We start from the raw sequence: 27442 nt of genomic DNA on the forward strand, positions 1-27442 counted from the left end.
GACAGTGGTGTGTGCAGAGAGTGTGAGTTTCTACTGATTTCTCAGAGCAGAGTGAAAGTAGTCGATTTTGAAGGGTACTGTATGATTTTTCCTTTATTTCCCCAAATTCAGGGGTGTCAAACTCAAGGCCCGGGGGGCCAAATCCGGCCTGCAGAACAGATAAACCCGGCCCTCAAAATGATCTCATACTTCTGTTATAACTGGCCCATCAGGCTGTAGATTTCCCCAAGTATAAAAATGTATACTTATCCTTGATGATTCAAGATTTCCTTGTCAGGTCATTAAATCTGAAAAAGTAAGGAGTGAAAATATTTAGATAAGAAGTCAGGAATGTGTGTTTAATTTCATATTTTCAATTCAGCATCTCACAATAAGGACTCAAACTTAGGATTTTGACTTTTTATTTCATACTTTGAGCAATTCAGCTCATAATTTTGGCTTCATATATAACATTTTGAGCTTTGAAATTCATATTTCTAATTTTTAAGTCAATTTTTGACCTTTCTAACCAATTATTTTGTATTTTATCTCATATTTTTAGCTCCAAACTTTGACTTCATAATCCCACAGTTTGACCCTTTAGACTCACAGTTTAAATTTTGAATCATATTTTGACTTTTAATTTCATGATTATTATTTTATTTTATATTTTGACCTTTTAAACTAATAATTTTGACTTTCTTTCTGATATATTTGCCTTTAAAAAACATAATTTTCTTTTGACTTGTTTTAACCTTTTTTAACCTCAAAATCATTCATTATCAGTGCAAAGTTTGTTTGTTTTTTTTTTCATATTTTATTGCTGGTGAAATGAGGTTGACGGTTTCTGGTTAAAGAGGTGACCCTGTTAGTCCCTCAGGTTAGTCCTGAATCCAGAATCCGGCCCCCTGCTGTGATTGAGTTTGACACCCCTGGACTAATTGATTTGGAGTTTAAGACAGTTCCTTTTTGCAGCTGAATTTCCCTGCAAAGACCTCAGTGCTGCATAAAAGAAAAAAAAAAAAAAAAGACACTTAAGTAAAATCAAACATCATCCACCTACTTTGCATGCTTTTAAATGCCTCATGGATATTTACTGGCGTATGTGGAAAAGCTTTTCTTTCATCCCCCAAATTATAGCCAGGTCATCTCAGTGTAGTGTATTCAGTTCTTGCAGGATAAATAGCTACAGAATCTGTGTTAAGTTCTTAAACTGTGTTAAAATCTGTATTTATAGCATGGTCTTGGTGAATACTTAATTCTGATTGGCTCCGGAAGTTCCATAGGTGTCTATTAACTTCTGATATATGGACACCTACTGAATTTCTCAAGTAGCGCTGGTCAAAAAATCTTTGCACTGTTCCAAATGAATGCTCCACAGCCTTAGATGATAGGTGTAACCATAGCAACCTGAGGCAGCCATAAGGAGCCTTTCCAGCGGCATTAACCGTCACTTTACTGACATAAAGACAGCCTTTTCTCCTGTTTTCAACGTACGTCTTGTTTCCAGGCTCACCTTAACACTGAGAGGTGAGTGTTGCAAAAAACTCACTTCCCTCCTGTTCTAACTTCTATAAACTATTGTCAGAAGATTTAAATAACATAAAACAACAGAAAAGAAGCTGTTATTTCTTTGTAGAGCCAAAGGAAATGCTTCTGATAAACTGGGATGATAATATCAGATAAACACTGATGTGTCTGACGGAGAATCAGCACCTGCAGGGCGTGGACAGCTCCGTTTCACGTCTGTGACCTCGTAGTGCAGAAGGAGGAATTATTCTGTTTATTCCAACAGCTGGTCTCTTAAAACTAAGCTTTCAATCAGATGACTGTTCATGTTAACGTACAGGTTTATAGTCTGATCACAGATGACTCAGTCTCACTCGTCTTCATGCCTTTTCATCGATAAATCCGTTCAGAAAGTGCGCTGAGTGGACTCTTTTTTGCGTTCTGTTGTGACTTCATATCTACGGCCCGTCCTATTTACTGGAGTACTGAACTATGTTTACATTCCCTAAGAACCTTATAGGATTGGAATGACTATTCCAGTTATTAGTCAAGCCCTCAGGTGTTGCTGGGGAAAAGGAATTGCTGCTTTGGTAAAACTCACAAAACACATACATTTATAAGTGAATGGTTTTATTAATTCTTTTCATTGGCAAGTGACCATGGTATAAGCAGGTTAATGCCCTCCCATGTGTCCAGTTATCAGGGATTAATGGAGGTGGTTCAGGCCTCCATTACTCCCTGATAACTGGACACCTCATTGGGCATTAACCCTTACTGAAACTGGCAGAATAAAGGATAATTACCTGACTCCACAGCTGACAGACAGGTATGTAGATAACTATTTAGTCAATTAGATTCATATACTATTTTCTGCATTTAAACACTGCCATTTTACCCACTGTGCATGTTTAAATCCAGGATACAAATTTCATTAACTCATATTTAATTCACAACAGAAAATAAACAAGATGGCCGATGTTGAAATTGAAGCATCTTACCCTTACATGGTGAACCTCTGCCCATTGTTATTTCTGAGTGACTCTGCCTCTCTAAAATGCTCCTGTTATACTCAGTCATGTTTCTGACCTGTTCTTCTTATCAGTACCACCATTTCAGCCTTTTTTCCCTGTCCCTACTTTTTTGAGTTGTGCTACTGCTATCAAATTCAAAAGGGAGCTAATATTTTTTTTTTCATGAAATAGTAAAATATCCTGGTTTCCGCATCTGATATGTTGTTTATGTATGCAAATCATTGCATTCTGTTTTTATCTACAGCGTCCCAACTTTTTAGGAATTAGGGTTGCATTAAAACATTTGACACCAACTGGTCATATGTGGAATATAGGAGATAAGACAGATAGTTATAAGGACAGACTCCAGGTTTGAGACCAGTATTTAGTCAGTACAGGAATAGTTAACACCGGTGTGAAGGCTCCTTATGGATACCTTAGGTTGCCATGGTAACTGCTATTATCTAACAGCTGCGGAGCATTCAACAGTGTGATAATTTTTTGACCGGAACTACTTGAGAAGTTCGATAGGTGTCCTTATATCAGAAGTTAATGGAACTTCCAGAGCCAATCAGAATCGAGTATTCACCAAGACAATGGTATAATCCAGAATAACGACAGAGCTGTGATGTCACATTTTCTGCTTGCTGCCTTTCATTCTGCATTGATGCTAGGACCTCTGCACTGGAGCAATGGCAGAAAGGACAGCAATAGTCCTGTGCATGTTTGTCTAATGGGTGTTGGTGATAAATGTGAGTAAAACACAGATATTATATTGTAGTTTTTGCCAAGAATGTAAAATGATTCCAGGAAAACACTCTCCAATAAAATGAACATCTTCTTACTGAGAAGATTTATGTGATACCAATAAAAACACATTCCTTGTATCAACTGGTTCTCACATGCATTGCGATACCAGTGAGTGTATGGAGACACACATAAACGCCAAGCACATACACATGTCCCAGATGCAATCAGCATGGCCTTTGCCTTGATCCATTGTGCTCTAACGATTAAGCCTTCGCCCCGCTCGGTGGCCTATAGGCCAGCTCTGCTGCTGTGCATCTCATCACATCCCATTCATCACAGCGCGTCTAGATCCACCTCCAACGCCATATCACATCAGCCGGCCGCTGACCTCCTACTGACCCGGACACGCACGCAGCCACACAGTCAAACGGCAGCGTCTAAGTCTCTGTGGGATTCTCAGTATTACTGGCTCTCTTTCATTCAGGGAACCAAAAATAACATCAAAAATGTCAGAAAAAAAACCTCTTATTTTCTAAGATATTTTCCTGCTAAGATTTGTGGATGGCTGTTTTGAAGCATCAGTTTTTAGAAGTCCTGCTTTATAAGGCTGTACTGTATAGACTCATTCTGGGTATTGAGAACAAGCCTGCCCATAAAGGGGGTTGAGGAGAGAGCACATTTGAAAAGTAATGTAATATTTCATAGCTAAGACATGATGTGCACAAACGCCAGGATACCAGGGATAAATGGGAGCGACAGTAATAACTTTAAGGGGAAAATAATTGAATAATTGCAGAAAGAAAGTGAAAATGTGGAAATAATGGGTTGAGGTGGAAAAAAAGAAAGAAAAAAAAGACAGAATTAAGTGGGTAAAAGTGGTGAAAGGCAACAGTTTGCACAAATAAGCAGGGAAAGTAAATGGACTCGAGCTTGTACCGTGCCTTTCTAGTCATTTGAGTTCTCAAAGCGCTTTCACACTGCAGGTTGCACCTACCCCCTTCCACTCCATTTACACATTGATGATAGAGTTTACTTTGAAGAACTGGCCATCAGTATTAGCTAATGCATGCCAAAAAAAATAAAAAAGCAGTAGGGGCAAACTGGGATTCAGTATCTTGCCCATGGACACATCGACGTGTGACTGCAAGAGCTGGGGATTGAACCCACAACCTTCCTGCTGTGGGACAACTGGCTCTTAACTACTGAGCCACAGGCACAGCTCTAGAAAAGTGACTAAAGAGTGGCAAAAATTGGTCTCAAGTGGCAAAATCTGGCTGATTGGCAAATTATTAGCATAAAGGGCCTATATGGGTGGTAAAAATGGTGAAAAGCAGTTAAAAAGTGGTAAAAATGGGTCTGGAATGGCAAAAAGTGGCTTAAATGATTGGCTTAAAGTGGAAAAAATGTGCATTGAAATGGTGAAAAGCCTGTAAAAAGTGGCAAATGTTTGTTAAAATAAATAGTGACTAATAAATGGACTTGAGCTTGTAACACTCTCTTCTAGTCATCTGCCTACTCTAAGCACTTTTGCAGGTCACATCTACACATTCACTGCTTATTTACACACTGATGACAGAGGCTGACATTGAGAATTGGCCACTAACAAATTCCATTCAATCGCATCCATACCCATGCATGCCACTGACAAAGCAGTTGGGGCAAACTTGGGGAAAGGTATATGTGTCAGACACTTTGACATGTGACTGCAGAATGACAGTCATCTCTCTAAATAGTGGTTCAAGTGGCAAAAAAGGGGTCTAAAGTGGCAAAATTTGGCCCACATTGGCAAATAATTTGCTTAAAGTGCCAATATGGGTGGTAAAAATGGTGAAAAGCAGTTAAAAGTGGAAAAAATGGGTCTGAAGTGGCAAAATTTGCCTTAAATTGGCAAATAATTTGCGAAAAGTGCCAATATGGATAGTAAAAATGGTAAAAAGCAGTTAAAAAGTAGCAAAGAAAGGGTCAAGAAAGGAAAAAAGGTGTAGAAATGGCAGTAAAAAAATTTGGACAATGGGTTGTCAGGCAAAAATTTGCTTAAAGTGGTTAAAAAAAATCTAAAAATGGGGGTGGGAGTGATAGTTAAACTGATGAAAAGTGGTTTATACTTGGCAAAAATGTTAGCCAAAGTAGTAAAAAAGTTTGAAAGTAGCAATAATCACTAAAAGTGGCAAAAATGGGTTTAATGTGGAAACAATGGTGGCAAAATAAGAGGAACGGTGATGAAAAGGGGTTAAAAAGTAGCGTTAAAAACATCATAACCCAATGATAGCTTGTCACACTTTTTAGCTCCAGAGTGAGGTAACTGTTAGCCAGGATGCTAGCACCAGTGCTACAGGTCCAACACACATGCACTGATGCTAAATAAATCACAGCTATGAAGGCCCATGGGTTTGCAGGAGTAGAGCCAGGTCTAAGCCAGGTCTGATTTAGAAACATTAGTTATGGTAAGACAATCATAAACTGCACATAGCAAATAAAAATACAAGTCTTGGTGATACACAAATGCATTTCTTTCATTTCTCTATGAACACCTCTTTGTAACCTTTTCTTAATTGGTCCACTAGTAAAAGAGTCAGTGTGTGTTTGCACAGTGATGACAGTCTATCATTGGCCGTGAGCCGTTTTCCCCGTTATTACAGCTTGGAACCTCAGCGTAAAAGGTCAATATTTACCCACACCTCACTCACATGTGCTCGTGCACACACACTCCTCTCCTGACTCTATCCATGCTAATGAAAATGAAAATAGAAACGCAGGGAAAAAAGAAGTTGAGTCTCTGTGGGAGGAATGAAAATGCTAATTTGGAGAAGGTATAAAGCTCTGTATGCGGCGTTATTCCCTGTTGAGTTGTCGCTTCACCCTAACATGATTCAATATCTTTTTAATTACGGCTCTCTTTTAGAAGCGGGCCCTGCGCTTCCATCTTTTAACGCTTACTTTAATGTATGGGGAGATGATATCGCAGCAGGCTTCTGCTTCTGTGCAGAAGTAATATTATTTAATATATTATTTTTTTATGCATGTCTTCCACACAAAGGCTTCATGAATCTCTTTGCTGTTGTAGTGAAAGCCAACTTAGACTAGATGTAGTAGAGTTTAATCTTACTACTCCTGCTCCTCTGCTGTTACTGAGAATAACCTGAGGAAATACACACTCTGTCAGACATTCTCCAGTCAGCAGATGGATGTTCACTGATCAGACATATTTAGATAGAAACGTGTTCTTCTGATGTCACTAAAAATCTGGCATTGTGGTTTCTGTCATCTGCTGTGATTGAGGTTGTACATCAAATAAACGTCAAAGTTATTTTTTTATTTTAGCCACTTCACAAAAGGTGTTGGTGGTTAGAGTACTTAAAATACCTTTTTCATCTAACAAGTCACTGAACTGTTGATTTTGTAATTCAAGTAATCCTTATATAGTAACTTTAAATTACAAGTTTTCACTGGAGAAAAATAAAACAATAAAAAATAATCTCCAAAGCACCTGTGCAGTTACCGGGAGGTAAACTTAAGCCCTTTTTATACATGCAATTCTAAACTTCTGGGGCACCTGCCAGGTTTCGTTTGGAAGCGGACCGAGACCCCCTGTTTTCAAGTGGACCAGAGTCTGCTTGTTTGGTGTGCACCAGAGTTCGATTTAGCTTTCACACCACTCCAAACAAGCCGGACTATCCGGGACAATGGACCAGAATTCGTTTAAAGCGGACCAAACAGCTCTGGTGGGAATGCGCCCTTAAAAGGGTAAAATATGTCCCCTTTCATAAAAAAAGTGGAGCTTGGGTCTACGGCAGTACGAAAGATGTAACAAAACAATAGAGGGACAAAACATGGGTGTTTTATAGCATCTCATAGATGATCTGGCACAATTTTTCCCCCAGGCACACATCCTCAACCCACCGAAAAGGGCCTCATGACCCACTTTTGGGTCCTGACCCACCAGTTGAGAACCACTGATTCAGGTTATTTTCATGACTGTGCAGAATTGAAAGGACATCAGAATTTTGTTCACGCATGCCAATATTTAGTGAGCTAATTCAACTACAGTGCTGTGAAAAAGTATTTGCCCCCTTTCTGATTCCTGATGTGCTTCTGCATATTTATCACACCTAAATGTTTCAGATCATCAAACCAACTGTAATATCTCACAAAGACAACCCAAGTGAATAGAAAATCTGCTCATGCTTAAGTGTCAAAAAAGTTCTGCTGAAGTGTCCAATTGAGCCTCATTTGGATTCAGTCCCTGGTGATTTTGGTCCATCAGTCTGTCACCCCTTTCTTACTGCTTGTTATGGAGTAGCACAGTTGTAAGCTCTACTTACTTTACTGTAAAATGTCATTAAACAACCTTCATCATGATTTGATGCTATATAAATGTAAGTCAGTAGATTGATTGACAATAAAGACCTTGAAACGTAAGGCTTTTTGTTTATTTTCCTCTCTAACACATGCCTCAGTTCAGCTGTTAAACTCAAGTGCACGTCATTTTTTCCTCTCCTTCTCCGTCAGTGTTTACAGACATCAATTCCAATAAAATCAACAGCCGACGGTGACGTACGGGGAGCAGCAGAGCACGCTCCATCCTTATGACTAATCACTCAGTTTATCATCAGGAAACTGGAGGGTGGCGTCTCTGAGGGCATCCGGTGGGAGGGGTGCCAAACTGGAACACTCGACACAAGTTTACGCCTAATCGTCTCATTGTTTCCGTTCTGCATGAAAGGATCAGCAGCCATGCTAAGCTCCTCAGGGTACCAGCCCTCAGCTGCTCCCTGCCATCCTGCTCGGTCTTTGTTGTCGTTGTTTGTGTTTGCAGAGCGGAGCCGATGATTTCAATAAGCATTGTTAGGGATTTTGATTTTGTTCACCTTTTTCCATTCTGGTTTTGTTGTGGCGTGTCAGTGGGTGTCAAAGTGTTGTTGTAATTCTGAGCTAAGAACAGAGCGCACTTTCAGCCTGTCATTTATTAAGTGCTTATTGTCACAAGTAATTTCTGTCTTTTGTCTGGAGTTTACTGGTAGCATGGGTGGGTGGAGTTTTTGGATGCTATAATTAAATCAATGTTGCAGTGTCACAAAAGAAAAATGCTCAGTCACATGTGAAAGGCTTTTAATTTGAAGCAGCGTAAGCAAAGGCCAGGAGCTGCTTATTGTCACTCTAACAGTGGAAATTAAACTCTGATTAGCCATCATGCTTCATCACTCTGGGGGTCTGACATCAACTAAATGCATTTACAAACAGTAAGGCTAATGCATCTACCTTCTGCCTACCTGGAGCAGGTCCTTGGGCAGGTGTCCTGCCCAAGGACAAATTTGCATTTGACCTTGGCGGCTGGGGACTGAACCCTCAACCTCTGAAGCTGAGAAACAGCAGACTCTACCTGCTGAGCCACAGTTATTTTTTCACACTCACCCAATGTAAAGGTGTACAGAATATAAAAGCTACAATAAAACTAGATTTTTGCCATATATGGATGTATGGATGGATGGATGGATGGATAGGTAGATGGTGGATGGATGAATGCTTGGATGGATGGATGCATGCATGCATGCATGGATGGATGGATGGATGGATGGATGCATGGATGGATGGATGGATGGATGGATTCATGCATGCATGCATGGATGGATGGATGGATGGATGGATGCATGCATGGATGGATGGATAGGTAGATGGTGGATGATGGATGGATGGATAGATGATTGGGTAGATGGTAGATGGATGGATGGATGCATGGATGGATGGATGGATGGATGGATAGATGGGTGGGTAGATGGTAGATGGATGGATGCATGGATGCATGCATGGATGGATGGATGGATGGATGGATGGATGAATAGGTAGATGGATGGATGGATAGATGGGTGGACAGACAGACAGTTATTCCACTTTTTAAATCCGGTGATCCTGGATGTTTCACAAATTACCGTCCAATTTCAGTTCTTTCATGCTTATCAAAAATTTTAGAAAAATGAGTGTATAAACGCATCCTTGGACATTTGAACATGAATAATATCTTGTATGAACACCAGTATGGGCTCGGAAGAACCACTCTGCTTTTATGGCATCTCTAGATCTAGATCTCTCAAAAGCATTTGATACTGTTAATCATGATATTTTAATTGCAAAATTGTTCAGGTATGGATTTGATGACAGTGTTTTGATGTGGCTCAAAAATTATGTAAATGATAGATACCAGTATGTCAGGATTAATGGTGTGGACTCTAAGAGAGCTTTGATACAGTGTGGGGTACCACAAGGTTCAATTTTAGGACCTCTGTTGTTTCTTATCTACATAAATGATATTGCACTGGTATCTAATTCAGTTTGTCCATTATTATTTGCAGATGACACAAATTTACTTATTTCAAACAAAGATTTAGCTGTTCTCATCAAGGAAGTCAATAATGGCCTTCTAGTCTATTCTAAGTGGTTTGAAACTAATAAATTGGCTTTAAATGTAAAAAAAATCAAATTTTATGATCTTTGCAGAGAAGAAAAAATATAGCCCACAATTAATAAAATTATGTATTGTTAAAGAACAAATTACTCAGGTCACATCAACAAATTTTTTAGGGATCTTGATTGATGAAAAACTTTCCTGGAAAGATCACATAAGTTCTGTCTGCAGTAAGGTTACTAAATCTATGGGTATTATCAGAAAGATTAGATATTATTTGCAGTCTTCTTGCATATTAACATTGTACTATAGCCTTATATATCCATATTTAACCTACTGTAATATTGTTTGGGCCAGTACTTTCCCCACTTATCTTCATAAGCTCTGTTTGTTGCAAAAACGCCTTGTGAGAATAGCAACATCCTCTAAGTACTGTGATGCTACTTCTCCACTTTTTTTGAAGTGCAGAATACTGACAATTTATGACATTAATATCTTCCAGATATGCATTTATCTTTAAAATTAAGTACGTGAGTAAAGACTTACCAGATACTTTTAAAACCTTTTATATTTGCAACTCTCAAGTTAACCATTATTCAACAACACAGAACAATAACCTGTACCTACCAACGTATCATACATCTCGAGGACAGTACTCAATCAGGTACCGTGGAGTCCAGCTGTGGAACACAAACTTGTACTTACTGTCAGATATTTTGTCCTTGTCCCAATATAAAAGAAGACTCAAATATGCCTTGATGTCAGCAAGATTTCACAGTAACTAGTCAATACAGTGTGGGTTTTGTTATGCCAGCTATTATTATTACTATCACTAAAATTGTTATTACTATAATCATCAATATTTTGCTATTATATTTAGATACAATCATTAATGTTTTTCTTTCTATGTTTATGTATTATTATTTTTTCTATTGTATATTATAATTCAATTAGAACTTGGTATTTGATATTGTGGTTAATTTTTTACATGTTGATCTCATTAGGTGAGGTTGTTGAGATAAGCCCATAGTGGGTTTCTACCTCACCTGCACATGTGATTTACTTTTATTCACTTTTTGTTGTCTGACTGTGCTTTTTTAAATGTGTTAAACGAATAAAACAAACAACAAACAAACAGATATTGGATGGACTGATGGATGAATGGATAGATGGATGGATGTCGTGTTGAAGTACCCACAATGCATTGCTTTTGCATTATCAAATATTTTTGCTGTAGTTAAACATTAACACTGTCTTGTGTAGATCAACATGCACATACTTTAAATGCATCAGTAATGACTTAGTCTGCAGCTAGAGCCCAGTTTATGGTGGGACTGTGTTAAATTGCAGTTCACATTTGGTTGGTTAATAAACTCTAAGCATTCTTGACTGTCAGAGCTTCATTTAGGATGTGAAACATCATATAATCAAGATTCTAGTAACAGACACTGCTTCAGAAATGACTCATAGTGTTAAAGATCCTTATTAATTTAAACATTTCCGTCATGTTCACATAAACGTAACTCTAGTTGTAGTAGTCTTTGAATCTTATGATTGTGTGGTGAAAATTAAACTGCTCCAGGAAATTAAAACAATGAAAGTTTATTACCTCCACTTAAAATGTAGAGCAGTGAAGGAGAGCGAAATAAAATGGAAATTCTCAATTACCTAAATTGCTCTTAAATTTTGCATTGACCCGTTTTCATTGTTCCTCAGTTCCTTCAGTCAGACATCAGGGCCCAAGCAGCCATGCTGCTGTGAGTAAGCCAGTCCCTGAGCAGTATTAGCTCATGTCTGTGTTCAAGTGTTAACCATCTGCTGATAATCTGTCATGGGATGTTGAGGATTTGGTGAAGCGTTGTGTGTATGTTCTTGACACTGGTATTTCCAAAATTCCCCAATGTTACTATACAGTGCATAAAAACACATTCATCCCCTGGGAGGTTTTACCTTTTTATTGTTTTTAGAAACCAATTATGTTCCATATAATTGGGCTTTTTTGACAAAAAAAGGAAAAAAATACAAAAACAAACTCTTTAATGTCAAAGTGAAAACAGATTCCTACAAAATAATATCAATTAAATAAAAATATGTAATGTAATATAAGTGACTGCATAAATATTTGCCCCTTTCAGGTCAGTATATACAGTAGGGTCACCTTTGGCTGCAATCAAAGCTCTGAGTCTGTGTGGATAGGTCACTAGCGAATTAGAGGATTTTTCCTGTAAAATAAGCTGAAATAGCCTTTATTTGTGTGGTCGTTCATGTTTTTAAAAGTGTTTAAGTGTAGAGAAATGTTTCATGTGTATCCAGCCTAGGAGGAGCTGATGACTGGACTACTTTTCAAGAATGCTGCGGCCTTACATTTGCTTGTTTAGATGAGATAAATGATTGAACCCTGCAGGTCCCCCGCTGTTTTTTTGTAAACTTTGAGAGGAGTTTAGTAAATCCTGAGGCCTACCTCCTAACCACCTGCCTGTAAGTGGGCATTGCATGCTAAACTTCTGCGGTGGGATAAACACAGCAAAGCCTGAGGCAGAGACAAACAGAACGCCCGAGACAGGAAGAGAGAGAGAGGTAAAGCTTGTAGCCCCCGAGGGCCTCGGTCCCGTCTGTCACTGTGCCAGAACGATCCGCCCTGTAACTGATCCATGGACACAGAGTCTGCAGGTCAGCTGTGACAGCCTGCTTGCTCTGTGTTTGTCTACTATGTGGGTGTGTGTTGGTGCATCTGCATTCTGTCTCCCATGATGCCACTGGCTGTCACTCTTCATCACCTGTCTGCAGGTTGCAGAGTGTGAGTGCGTATAGGAAGTGCGTTCTTGGTCATTTGCCGCTAATGAAATGAGATGCAGGTAGAGACGTAGCGAAGGGCATCATGGGGTTAGAGACGCACAAGAGCAATATGTTGCCACGGCAACAGTCAATGAGACTGTCCATGTGAGGTGGCTCATGTAGAGAGTGAGAGACTCAGAACAAGGAGAGGGGAGAAACAAGGCGAAGAGAAGCAGTTGCCATAGCGACCCGCCATTGCAGCTGCCTGTAAATTTCCTTCTCCCCAGTGTGAGTCTGTCTGTCTGACTGATGCACCGCTCTGAGCGTCAATGCTGTGAAAAAGTTTACGTTGTGTGTTTGGGCTGGGCAGTATATGGAAAACATACGAAGATTTTAAGACAACTACACATTTTATATATTTCTATATAAATCAGTGCATTCAGAAAGTATTAGGACATTATTTTCAATAATGTGACGTTGCAGCCTGATGTTACAGTTGTAAAAATTAATTGACAGAAGTATTCGGACCCTTTGCAAAACACCTTAAATGTAGCTCAGGCTCCTCCCATTTCTCTGATCTTTGCTGAGATGTTTCTACACCTTGATTGGAGTCCACATGTGCTAAATCAAATTGATTGGACATGATTTGAAAAAGCACACACCTCTCTATAGCAGGCCTCAAAGCTGGCAGTGATATCAGAGCAAAAACCATGAGGTCAAAGGAACTGCCTGCAGAGCTCAGAGACAGGATTTTTGACAGGTACATATCTGTGGGAGGCTGCACTCAAGGTTCTCAAGAGCACAGTGGCCTCCAGAATTCTCAAATGAAGGAAGTTTAGCACAACAAGGCCTCTAGCAAGAGCTGGTCCTCCAGCCAAGCTGTGCTCTTGGGATCTTTCACTGCAACAGAAATGTGTGTAGCCTTCCCCAGATCTGTGCCTTGCAACAATCCTGGCTCAGAGCTCTGCAGGTGCTCTTTTTTGACCTCATGGCTTGGTTTTTGCTGATCTAGGGGACAGCCTTTACTTCTTCTATACCTTTGGGGCCTATCCTTCTGTCATTGGGCAACAGGCGGGGTACACCCTGGACTAGGAGGACTAGAGACAAACAACCAGGCACACTCTCACTCACACCTACGGGCAATTTGGAGTCACCAGTTAACCTAAAGAGCATGTCATTGGTGGTTTGGAGGAAGCCAGAGTACCCGGAGAGAGCCCACACATGCACCCGGAGAACATGCAAACTTCACAATCATGTCTGATCAATGTAATTGACCACAGGTGTGCTCCAATCAAGGTGTAGAAGCATCTCAGCAAAGATCAGAGAAATGGAAGGAAGCTGAGCTACTCCTAGAGTGCTTTGCAAAGGATCTCAATTCTTATGTCGATGTGATATTCCTGAATTTATTTTTCATAACCTTCAAAAATTCTGTTTCACTTTGTCATGATGGGGTACTGAGTGTAGATTAATGAGAGGATTTTTTTTTACTGTATTGTTTCTTATGCAGATAAAAGCTTGTTAGTTTACTTCATAAGTTCATTCAGACCAGGGCTGAGTTTCTACACGATACAGAGGCAACAATACGGATTCTGATCTTGGATAATAGACTCATCCCACCAGAATTCACAACAGCAGCTGCTCTGCTGTAAAGGATAACAGCAAAGACCTAATGTTAAGGAACTTATGATTTCAGATCCTCAGATATACAACAAGTAAATCAAAGTATGTTTATGTTTAATGATTGAGCTATTTAAAGAAGCACATGGCCCTCTCTGTTGTCATCCTTTTCTGTTTTTATATAACAATAATATTCCGGTTTGCCAACACTTTAAGCCCAGTTGCGTTTGCAAAAATGCATTTTTGCTTTACATGCATAAAACAACAGAGCACTTTCTGCAATAAAGGGAAGGATACAGATTAAACAGCATGACTCACACTTCTTTGCATCTGTCTGAAGCCGCTATTATTAGCTCCCCTGTAACGGTTTTCATCTTTTCAGATGAAACATGGCATTCTTCTTATGAGCTTCTTGGAAAGAGGACGAAGGAAATTTCAAGTTTTCAGCATCATTCAGTGCTGGCTGTGACGACACTGGCTCGGTGAGCAAGCCTAGCTGTTGTGACTGACTGTGAAGTAGGCTGGTGCTTTGTTGCTGCAGTATTTTACCTTGTTTTTGCATGACTTATGTCCAACTCTCAACTTTGTAGTATTTGGAGAAACCTTAAACATCCAATGTTCTTGCTTTTAGTCTTGCTGTTAGGCATTAGACTTTCTTATCCATATCACTGGTATGTTTTTTCCTGCAGTGTGTATCCCATCATGCATTTTAGGGTTTTTGTCCACAGGTGTTTTTTGACTTTAGGTGCATGTGTATTTTACTACTGCCATCGCAACATTTGCTGCCATATTAATTCTGTCACATTGGTGTTGATCCACAAATCAGCAAGGAGTATTCAGTGATAGAATGCAGTGGTGCCCTACCTGGGGTCTAGGAAACCCCTAACGACCCTGCTCTGACCCGATCAATATTAGACGCATAAATTAGTTTTGGGCAAAAAAAGTGAAAATTTCGGGGGGGTAAAAATTAAAAAAAGGTTGAGATTATAAAGATTATAAAGAAAACAAACTCAGAATTTTAGAGTTAAAAAAGTGTAAAATTTACAGAAATATACATGAATATTAAGAGTTTAAAATGTCATAAATTTATGGGTATATAAAAACATCAGGAGTTGAAAATGTCTTAATTTATGAGGATATACATGAAGATTAAGAGTTTAAAAAGTCGTAAATTTATGGGAATATAAAAGAACATCAAGAGTTTAAAATGTCTTAAATTTACAGGAATATACATGAAGATTAAGGGTTTAAAAATCTTAAATTTTGATATTAAAACAAAAAAATCAAGTTCTTACATTCAGAAAATTGCAATGTTGTAAAGTTTAAAAAAAAAAACGTTAAAAAAACAAACTGAAAACTGTGGTTGGATTTTCAACTTTGTGACCTTTTAATGTCAAAAATTCAAAGTTTATAACGTTTACATAGACAACTTTTAAAGTTAAAAATTCTAGTTTTTTTCTTGTAATTATAGCCCTTTTAAATGTGCGAATATTTTGTTTTTTTAATAAGCCGATCCTATTTGTTTATTTATTTTTTGAGTGGTTCTTATACGCTGTGATAATATTGGATAGTTTAAGCACACAGTGGATCCTTATTCAAGAGCAAGTGTCCGCTGTGTTGAGAGGGACCTGGATGCAGCCGAGGACCTCCACTTTACACCAGAAGTCAGACGAGTGCCGCCATATCTCGTCTTCTAATACCAGAAGTCACATGAACTGAACGTCTTCTTCATTGTTTCCTGCATTGCTGCCATGTTAATATAGGCAAGTTCGTCACAAAAGGAAATATAAGTGGACAAAAAATATGTGACTTTTCAGACTAACAAGCGCAGTGATTACATAACGTTAAGCTTTTTATTCCGAAAACTCGCACACTCCTTGTCTACTGTATTGAATGACGTAGTGACTTGCCTCTGGCAACATGGCGGCAATGCCAACGTCCGGCCAGTCAGTCTCCCGTCACATATTATGTCTGTACTCAGTGATACGTGAATTTGCATCGTAAACTAATTCACTAAAATAAATGTAATCTCTGTGCTTGTTCACCAGAAAACTCACACATTTTTCATCTACTTGTATTTCCTTACTTGTAGGACTTACCTCTGTTAACATGGTGGCAACACACGGAGAAAACAACAAAGAAGTTGTCAGTTCAAGTGACTTCCGGTATCAGAAGACGAGATATTGCTGTGATTTTCCAACTTCCGGTATGAAGTGGAGGTCCTCGGATTTTGTTTGGATTTTGTCATTGAAAACAATTATAATTGACCCTGATGGTCTCGGACTTCGCTCTTTGCCACAATGGTATGAAACAGGTTTTAGTATTGTTTGATTTTTACTAGAATCAGATCAAAGTTATACTTACGTTCATGTGACCATCATTTGTTTTTATAGTAAAAGACATGTTGTATCACCTTTCAGCTTAAAAGCGACTCAAACGACTCAAATGACTCAAACGTGCTTTATTGGCATGAACAAATAATTCATGTTAACAGTTCTAGCTGTTGTTCCTGTGCCGTGTGAGACTCTTATTGCATGTTTTAGCAGGTATTGCGTAAATATTTATTTATTTATATAAGCAGGTTTCAAAGGGAGCCAAATAGCCTCCATCTCTCTTCCCCTTCCAACAGATGCTGCGGTGGTTATTTATGTGGCTGTTCTGCACTGCTGCTCTCTATATCCCCGAGCCCACACACACACACACACAACGCACACAGACACACACACACAGGAGCCAACCGGGGCTGTCAGGGTGCCACAGTTCTAAGTCCTGTGAGCCATATGCTACCGAAGGCTCCTGGCAGGCAGGAGCATCTCTGCTCTCTGTCAGCAGGGAGGCCGGTTCAAAGGCCAAACAGGATCCATCAGGGACCTTCCTGCTTGCAGGGGGAACACGCAGGGCTGTAGTGGCAGGAGGAGGTCGAGGATCTCGTGACTGACACTGAGAGGATTCTCTCCAGTTTGGCAGATTTTGTGCCAGAATCAGCTGACATGTCATTATAGATTTAATTCAATCAGCCAAGTCTGTTCAACTGAGAAAAACCTCAGTCTTAAATGTGCTTGAGAGTCTTTAAAGGTGCAGTGTGTCATTTTTAGTAGAATTTAGCAGATTAAACTTGGTGAAAATGGAACAGAAAACTTAGAAGTATGTTTCAGTCAGTGGTTAATCACCCTAAAATTTACTTAGAATAAGCCTTTTGTATAAGTAGGGTCCTCCTCCATGGACTCCATCTTTTTTTTTTTTTTTTTAACAGTACCACAGAAAGGTGCATTTATTGACTGTTAGATGTGGCTGATATCCCCAAATTTACTGAAAGTAACTTTAAGATAAAATCAGATAAAAATATAAATGAAAACATAAAGCACGGAATTAAATAGAATTATGAGAGAATCAAAAGTTTGGCTGCAACTAACAACTGTTTTTACAGTCAGTATGTCATGATTAATGAAATGATTACTCCATTAGTCTGATTAGGAATTGCAAGATTACTAGATAGCTTTAATTTAGCTTCAAGCTTTGGAGCTTTCCCTGACAAACACAGTTTATATTATATTATAATAAAGACCAGTGCTAATCACCAAGAGCTCAGCACTAGCAGTATTGACGAAAACCTTCCCTTAAAGGGGCAGGACTGTCAAGCAGACCAGACTCACAGGGATTGTAAAGGGGTAGTAGGAGGGAGAAAAGCAGGAAGAGTAGAGGGACAAGAGAAACAACAAAACAACAAATGAAAAACAGATTTATGGCTGTCATGGCCATAAATAATGTGTTTATGGCAGCTTAATGTGTGCAGCACTTTGAGTCCAAGATAAATGTCCCTAAGAGGACAATAGAGTGCATCCTATTGAACTGTACTAGGGGCAGCGGCTGCATTACAGTCCACACCAGTGGTTTGCAGATCAGGCTCAAGTCTCGTGTTGCAACACGTCCCAGCTGCATGTAATGTGAGCAAGCGTTAGCTACAAAATCAGTCTGGTTACAGAGTTTCCTTTTGTAGTATCCCGACAGCCGGTGAGCGGCGGCATGCAATGCAGCTCAATGGCTCAAGGTTTATCCACAGACACCCTATTCCTATTTTCCTTTCTGCCGCTCGCATTGCGATGGAAAAATAACAAGAAAAGAGGCAGCACAGAGGATGACAAGTCACCAGGAGTGTCCTACCAGAAGATATTCCTATTTTTCCTCCACTTTTCTCACTCATCAAACTTGTTAACTTGTTTTACAAAGTGGAGATTGTGATGCATGAATATAATTTTTCATTCATGAAATGTTATGGTCTGACTTGTGCTAACATGGAGACCAGTTCTCCACTATCTAATTAGAGACAGTCAATTTGCATGGCAAAGAAATGCATATGTAACAGATAACAGATGGACAGCGAGCATGCAGTATGGACATGGGTTACAGAATCTTTAGTTGTTGCATAGTTGTAGTATGTATGGTTATACAAATTCCAAAGGCACACCTAGACTTGCTTCAAGGCACACCAGTAATACACCAGTTCAAGTGTGTTGGGGTTTTGCTGACAAGTGAGGGTAGAGGGGAGTTGGGACTGTGGGCGTTGTGCCAGACTGTTGTGGTGAAGAGAGAGCTGAGAGGCAAAGCTCTCTATTTACTGGCCAGTCTACCTCCCAACCCTCACCTATGGTCATGAACTCTGGGTAATGACAGAAAGAATGAGATTGTGGATAGAGGCGGTCAAAATGAGTTTTCTCTGGAAGGTGTCTGGGTTCAGCCTTACCCCCAATTTCCACATACAGCAGCCGAACTGCAATGCGCTGGCATATCATAGTGCGGAGCAAATCGCTCCCTCTCGCCGGCGCTGGCCGCTGCCAAACCATGTCAATATCCGTCGATCAGAAGGCTCAAAATGTAGAATATCTGGTTCTCTCGAAATAGAATACAATGCACAGACTCTCAGTCATAAATTATCAATATATCAGCATTACGTCTAATCCTGCAGCGAGAGCAAAGGGTCACCAGGACCAGGGTCACAGAGCTACAACAGCGCCATTGATGAGGAAAAGTTAACTTTTGAGGACAATAAGCCAAAGAGTTTTAGATAAAACCACAGATCCTTTAAGCAAACATTCACTTTTTATCTACCTAATGCGCTCACTCAATGGTAGAAGCAATAATATCATGGACTTATACTGGAAAGGATGATAATTAACCCCAAAAGTTAAAATAGTCAGCCTTTGAAATACTATTCCTGCGTGAACTCATAGTTCTCCCGTGATCTCCACGGTGCACTGGGCATCCTTCCAGTGGACAAGGTGGCTCACCTTCAGTCGGACCAAACCCACAGGGCTTCAGTGCTCGGCACAGTCGTCCTATGTGTGGGTTAAAGATAGAGTGAGGAGTTCAGACATACGGGAAGCTCAGAGTAGACCTGCTGCTCCTTTGCATCAGAAGGAGCCATTTGAGGTGGTTCAGGCATCTGATCAGGATATCTCCTGGTCGCCTCCCAGTGGAGGTGTTCCAGGCACGTCCGGCTGGGAGGAGACCTCAGGTGAGACCCAGAATTCCCTGGAGAGATGACATATTCTCTCTGGTCTAGGAACGCCTCGGGATCCCGCATGGATGGATGATGGAGGTCAAGACAGTGTGTTTGACAGGGATTGTGGGCCTGAACTGAATAAAAAATGTTAATAATTCATTTCACCAACTTGTAATTTTGGTGCTGATGACCATTGAGCCAGCTTGCCTTCAGATGCCAGGGTTGAAGGCTTGGGTAGGAGTTTAAAATCTTGTATAAATGCATCTACAAGCAGGATTATTTAATTGAAGACTTCCATAGGGGAACAGAGCCAGAGCATTGTCTTATGTTTTCCAGTGATGGAAAACAATTTTCACATTGAACATTTCAGTCATTTTTGTATGTTTTCCTCAAGGTGGGATCCACTTACAATGTGTGCCACTGCAAAAATGATACCATCCAAGAAAACTGTGTTTTCCTGAGATTCCCCCTGAGGGAACTGACCCAGAAATAGGTTTATAAAGCTGCAGCCTGGGCAGAGTCACAATTTGCATTTATGGGAGTTCCAAGTTCTAAGGTGCAAAATAAAATGAGGGAATTATGGAAATTCCACACAGACTTGATGTATAAAGAGCCGGTGGCCTTTTATTATCTGCTGATAATATGAATGTTTTCCAGATGTCAGCTTTAGTCCTTGCAGGCTTTGCTTTAATACGTCTGCTCATGTCATACCGGGCCTTCCTTTCTTACCTGCAGATTGCATTTTCAGTGTTTGCTGTGCAGTCCCAGAGTGCCTTTCTAGCCAGCACTACAGCGTCTCTTATAGCGGCAGAGAGCTCTTTGACACCTTGAGCTCTCACAGCAGAAGAGCTCGTTGTTTTCTGTACCATTTGTACATGTCAGTTTGCACTCCTCGCGTATGCCTGCCCTCATGTTTGTGGTTTAATTTAGCACAGGTGGGACCAGCTCCACATGCAGCTTCTCATGCTCGGGGCTTCAGATTGCATCGTTATCGGTCAATCTGGACCTCAGTGTGAAATAAATGCTGTCAGACGCAGTGATATAGAGGTTAGCCCAAATATGCTGCTCTACCCAGTGATTTTCCTGCAGCATTATTGCTTTAATCACCAGGAAACATTTGATTAGATCCTTGTTGTGCCGTCTCCTCTTATTGCCTGTTGCTGGAATCATTGCCTGAAATCTAAATTACCTCGAGCTTGTTTTTAAGAGCTGACATCCAGCTGCAGGGAGACAGAGCAGTTCCCAGGCTTTGATACTGAAACTGTGTTTTTCTATCCTGTTTGCTCAGTATATGATGGTCTAACATGGGGGTGTCAGACTCAGTCACAGCAGGGGCCGGATTCTGGGTTTAGGTCCAACCTGAGAGCCTAACAGGGTCAACATTTAACCATAAACTGTCAACCTCATTTTCACCAGTAATAACATATGAAAAAAAAACTGGAGGAAATCTGCAGACCTCATACTGGGGGGCCAGTAATAATACAAAATGATATGATCTTGTGGGCCGGATTTGGCCCCCGGGCCTTAAGTTTGACACCCCTGGTCTAGCACAATATGTGATCAAAGAGAATATGAAAGGCCTAAACACAGTTATTGACTTTTTCTTCTGTTTTCCCTGCTCTCTCCTCTTTGTGTGTGCAGATATTCGTGACCGCAGGAAGAAGCCGGTTATGCTGTTTATTCATGGAGGCTCCTACATGGAGGGCACCGGGAACATGTTCGACGCCAGCGTCCTGGCCGCCTACGGCAACGTGATCGTTGTTACCATGAACTACAGGCTTGGCGTGCTTGGTAAGTGAGCCGGATATCATTTTTTATGTGGACGAAATGGCTCAAATACTCCCACAGCAGTGGCACATGAATGTTTCTCTGAAGATAGCATGCGTCACTGAAATAAATTCAACATAAGATGGACTAATTTTTCCAACAAACTCAAAAATAGCCCCCTCTGCACATGCAAGTCGATTTCACTCAGCAGACTCTTCTTGTTTCATCTGAATTGATTAAGCCGGTGATGGATGACATCAATAGAACTCATCAATCTAATGACAACCAGTGCAGGCGTTCATCATGAGAGCTCACTTTCTCATAGATTTCCTTTGTTGATTATTCCTGTTCCAACACTCTGATTGTGTGATTGTTTTTCCTTCTTTCAAAGTTTCATAAAAGCTCTCCTCCATCAGAATAGTACTGTCACCAGTAAACAATGAAAGCAGCAGCCAATAGAAGCATTTGTGAGTGTCTTTTCATACTATAACTGCATCATTGTCACCACATTTTAGAAGACTGGGCTTTTGTCTGTTTTGTTTTCAGAGGTTCTGTTGCTGATATAAATAGAAAATCATTTCAGTGAGAGGAATCATTTCTGCAGACGGATAAACAAAGACTATAAGTCAAAATGTCACGCTGTACATTTGTATTACCATGCCATGATATTTGACAGCTGTGGAAGGCCTACATTAAAAGATGTACAACCCAATTTCCAAAAAGTTGGGACACTCTGGAAAGTGTTGAAACTGAGACATTTTACCCTATCATGAAAAAATATTAGCTCATTTTGATTTTGATGGCAGTGACCATGGGCGTAGCACGGGGGGGGAAGGGTACTGATTACCCGGGCCCACAGTAGGGAGGAAGTCTTGAGATGCCTGCAATGAAAAGTGTGTTTTCATATATTTTTTCTTAGTAAACAGTGTTTTATTGAATTTAAAGCAATTAAATGAATCATTCAACAGACGGAAATTTTTATTAAATAGATTGTAATAAAATACTTAAAAAAAAAAAACATCCAAATGGCAAAGTCCAGTGCTGCTAAATGATGCAAGTAAATTTAGTTTAACCATAGTAAAAACATTGCTCTTGCATTGGGAAATTATGCTTCAGAAATACATTTAAATGCATAGATACAGGGCCGTTTCTTGCTATACGCAAACTGTGCAAATGCATAGGGCCCCACAAGCCAATAGGGGGGCCCAAAGCTGAATGTTCAGCCTCATCTGAGGAGAATTAAGATTACCTGTCTTTATCCCTTACTGTATATGCTTGAAAATAAAAGTAGGGTATGCAATGATAAGCTGTTGCCAGTGTTTTTGAGGCAAAATTAAGTCAAAATTGTTGAACTCCACTGTCACGCAGTGAGTGAGGTTTGCTGTCAGGTGGGATGAGAATGACTGGGTCAGTGTATCTTCTGGCAGATCCATTTCCTGTGTGAAACAAACAAAAAAACGGTCTGTTTTCTCTCGTTTTTTTCCTTTTGGTCACATAAAATAGTTTATTTGTCCTCAGCTAGCCTCGGATGAATGCCAGCTAGTAAGTAACATCAGTTGTGTTCTAGCTTTTAAAGTAAACAGTTTTTAAAAACATTCGATATGTGTCTTATTTATTGTCATTTTTGTTTTCTTTGTTATTTTGCTTGAGTGGCTCAACTTAAGATTTTCATTTGAAGGTTATCATGCATATCATGCATGCATGCATCATTAGCAGGTTTGTGGATCATCTACTGAATCTCTCTATCGTCGTTTGGCAACTAGGGGCCCCCAAACAGCATTTTGCGAAGGCCCCCCACAAAGCTAGAAACGGCCCTGCATAGATATTTGTAAAAACGACGCAGCATTCGTTGCTTGGCTAGCTGCTTAAGGGGGGCCCTGTGTAATATTATTTCTGGGGGCCCAAAATCCCTAGCTACACCCCTGGCAGCAACACTTCTTTAAAAAGTAGGGATTGGGCTGGAAAACTGCAGCAGGGAGGAGCATTTTGCAACCAGTTTCATAAAAGTAGGGTTAGGGTTACAGGTCAGTAGCATGACAAGAAGTCTTTCAGATGTAAGGACGGGCAGATGTTCACCAGTATGCATAACAGTGTGGAACATCTCCAGAAAAACCTTCCTTAATGTAAAATTACAAAGACGTTGCATATCTCACCATCTACAGTTCATATTATCATGAAAAGATTCAGAGAATCTGGAGTACCCTCTTTGCCCAGGGGACAAGCTCCATGTCAGTATTGTATGTTTATGATCTTGGGCCATCAGGCAGCACTTTATTAAAAACAGGCATGATTCTGATCTGGAAATCACTGCATCATTGTCTGTTAGCATAGTTCACAGTGCAATCCTAACATGTAAGCAAAAGCTGAATCCTGCAAAGAAAACACAACCCAGGAAACAGCGCCATCTTCTTTGGGCCAGAACTCATTCAAAACAGCCTGAATCGAAATGGAAAACTGTTCTGTGGTTAGATTAATCAAAGGTTGTTTTCGAAAACCACAGACACTGTTCCCTGTGGACTACCAATCGCATGTGAGATCAAGCCAAAACCTCATGGCACACCATCCCCATATCAATGCAAAAATGCAGTACCGTATTTTCCGGACATAGTTTGGCTGGTCCTACAACTTATAGTCAAGTGCGATTTATATATCAAAATATATGTAATTTAACATGTTTTTAAATGTTAATTCATACCGACTGACATGCACAAGGAGGAAACATTACCGTCTACAGCTGCGAGAGGGCGCTCTAGGCTTGTGACAACTATATGCTGCTCCTGTACCACTGAAAAAATTAACGAAAACAGTAATCGAGCAGCAGAAAGAAAGTTTGGAGTGAGTGAGAAACTTGTGAGGGACTGTGGTGAAAAGCAGAGGTTACTCTTACTGCAGTGAAGAAAACGAAGAAAGCTAATCGCGGACTGAAAGCAAGATGGCCAGAGCTGGAGGAACGAGTCCACAGATGGGTGCTTGAACAACGTGCTGCCGAGAGAGGCTTGTCAACGGTGCAGTTACGTCTCCACGCCCTGGTAGTTGTGAAGGAGATGAATATAAATGACTTTGTAGGCGGGCCTTCTTGGTGTTACCGCTTCATGCAATGAGACCACCTCTCTATCAGAGCGTGGACAACGGTGTGTCAATTTCTAAATAAATGCGACTTATAGTCCAGTGCGACTTTTGTATGTTTTTTTCCTCTTCATGACGCATTTTTTGACTGATGTGACTTATGCTCTGGAGCAAATTATAGTCCGGAAAATACGTAGTTTTTTTTTTGTAGTTTTTCTAGTTGATGTATAGTTGGAGCAGCCCTGTGATTGACTGGCGACCAGTCCAGGGTGTACCCCGCCTCTCGCCCAATGACAGTTGGGATAGGCTCTAGCCCGCCGTGACCCCCAACAGGATAAGCGGTATAGAAAATGGATGGATGGATGGTGAATTCATAATGCTACACCATTTGGGAACAACTGCATTGCACAAATACATGCTAAAATGTATATTTCTGCAGTATACATCTCAGCCAAATCATCCTTACTCACAGCTGTTGAATATGCAATCAGTGTAGCAAATCCAAAACTTTTTGTACATGTTATAGGAAATTTTTTCACCAAATTGTCCAAAAAACTTGCAACAGTGCAGCAAGAAAATACCAGAAATACTACCTGTTTTCTCAGAGGTTTTTCCAATTCTTTATAGTCACACCAGTGTGACTGGTGAACCACTGGACTAAAGAATAGAGGGACCATTCAGCTTGTTCTCCTGGCTCAGTTCTAAAGCCTGCATCTCTGATGGTCTGGGGGTTGCATTAGGGCCTACAGCGTGAGCTGCTACACATCTGGAAAGGAACTAAAGTACTGGAAAGCATACAGAGGTTTTAGAGCAACACATACTCCCATCCAGACAACGTCTCTTTCAGGGAAGACCTTGCATATTTCAGCAAGACAGTGCTAAAACACATAACACATCCATCACAACAGCATGGCTTCACAGGAAACGAGTGCAGGTCCTGAAGTGGTCATCATAAAACAAAATATCTGGTAGAGCAGCTGGAGTCTTAAATCAGATGAGAATGGGACAACATTCCTCTCCCAAAACTCCAGCAACTGGTCTCCTCTCTTCTCTGACTGTTGTTAAAGCAAGAGGGGATGCGACACAGTGGTAAACACGGCCCTGTCCCTACTTTTTTGAGGTCCCATCAAATTCAAAAATAGCTATTATTCTTTGTCTCAGTTTCTACATCTGCTGTGTTGTTTATTTTCCATTCGTAGAAAGTGTATGGGTTTATGAGATCTTGCATTCTGCTTTTATTTACACAGTATCCCTACTTTTTTGGAACTGGGATTGTAGATTATTCTTAGATTTAATAGACTAGTTCTTCTGGTGCTGACTAGGAAGGGTCAAAATGTTAACGGGCTTAGTCGAGTGAATGTACTCAGCCCTCAGGGGAAACTGATGATAATCATCTGATAACAGTAATGGAAAAAAACTGCAGTCAGCATGTCTAATATTAGCATTAACAAGTGTGATGATGATAATAGTGGAAAGCCTGATCATTTTAATTATAACAGCTGGAGCTGAGCAGCTCTATTACTTTAACTATTTTAATAATTATAATAAAAGTAAGTCTAGTAATAATGGATGAAACAGTTGGAGTCAGGCACATCCAAATATGCCGTAGCTGTCTGAGGCAACAATACCCTCAAAAACCAAGGGAGCTCAGAAACGCCCAGAGAGATGTTTATCAGTAAGCTACTCCAGATAAGTAAAGGAACATTAAAATGGAAGTCAATAATGTCTTTGGTTCCACTTCTAGTTGTTCTGGTTTATATGAGCTGCCCAAACCTGAGGACATACGTTAGTGCTGGGATGTCAGAGTGGGGAAGCTGGCGCTCTGAGCAGCTGAGTCCACGCTCAGCGTCACGTTGGTCATTCGCTAGACGTGAACGGACACCTCTCCAGTGAGCAGCCCAGTCTCTGGCCATCCAGTTCCTGATCCAAGTTCCTGAGGACTAAGCCAGTGCCACGTCTGCTCTAATGTGGAGGGGTTTTTTTTTTCTGTTTTTTACCCATCAGTTGATGGCAGGTTGAATTTTTCCTTATTGTGCAAATTTACCTGAACATAGCTTTTTTAAGCTCATGCTTTAAATTGCATTTGCGCGGTCAATTAAGCAAATTATGTGATGATGTCATTTAGCGACTTGTAGCGACTTTGAGGACAGCCAATGGCTACTTTTCTTACTGAGGAGTTGGCGACACTGCCTGCAAGCCTGCAGACATGTACTCCTGCACAGATGAGCCAGCAGCTGTACCACCATCACCTGTATTGTAGGTGTAATGTATTACAGAAGGATGCAAACACAACAGTGTTACCACTACAGCAAAGCTTTGCTGCAGGAGCATAACTCAGACTTTAGAGTTCCTTTCTTCTTCCCATTTCAGCAGTCATTCCAGGTCAAAAACGGAGAAATTTCCAGCTTGTACATTACATTGATTTATGGTCCCGTGGCGTCTTTAAACATCTCACTATTTAACAACCAACTGGGTTATTTATCCTGCATCCAGTCTCCTGTTACACTTTTCCAGTAACCATCCTAGAAAGTCATTTATGGGGAAGAATGCAAAGACAGCAACAAGCATGCAAATCAGATCCAGATCTGGCATTTTTACCGACACAGAAATGCACCTCACACTCTTTCATTTATACTGCACAGCCCCACCTGGTGCCTCGAACCTCGAGGTGTCTATTCCAGAGCCGTGTAATTCATTCCACAAAGAGCACGGATTGTTAAACGGAAAATGTCTTTACAGAATGTTTTGTGGGAGACAGCGCGGCGATGATGCACTTTTGAGCTCCTGCAACACAGAAAGTGACGGATTTAGAAGGTTGGCTTTTCAGGCTGAGTGCTGTATGTAACCCGCCCGTTCAGGTCACTGTGAGATTCCGACACAGGCGGGTTGAGAAAATGAGTAAAAAGGGTCTCATCTGTCACCTCAGCTCACCGGCTTGAGCTTGTCATCCTTTCTCTGAAAACACACTCGACTTCTCCTCTTTGTTACTCACCGTCCCGCTCCATCGAGAGCAGGTAATTTAGCTCGGAGAGGAGGAAGACGCCTCTAAGGAGGCAGGTGCTAACTAAA

At 40.4% G+C, this 27442-nt stretch overlaps 1 protein-coding gene across 1 annotated transcript in view; it reads left to right on the forward strand.

Annotated features, from left to right (window-relative positions):
• Nucleotides 1-27442, forward strand: part of nlgn2a (neuroligin 2a) — a 382174-nt gene that overhangs the window by 246412 nt on the left and 108320 nt on the right. Inside the window, exon 5 of the mRNA XM_041780191.1 lies at nucleotides 21182-21331. Within this exon, the coding sequence (XP_041636125.1) occupies nucleotides 21182-21331 (150 nt within the window). The remainder of the gene's footprint in view (nucleotides 1-21181; nucleotides 21332-27442) is intronic.

The sequence above is a fragment of the Cheilinus undulatus genome, linkage group 22 (genome assembly GCF_018320785.1).
Source record: "Cheilinus undulatus linkage group 22, ASM1832078v1, whole genome shotgun sequence".
Taxonomy (NCBI): Eukaryota; Metazoa; Chordata; class Actinopteri; order Labriformes; family Labridae; genus Cheilinus; species Cheilinus undulatus.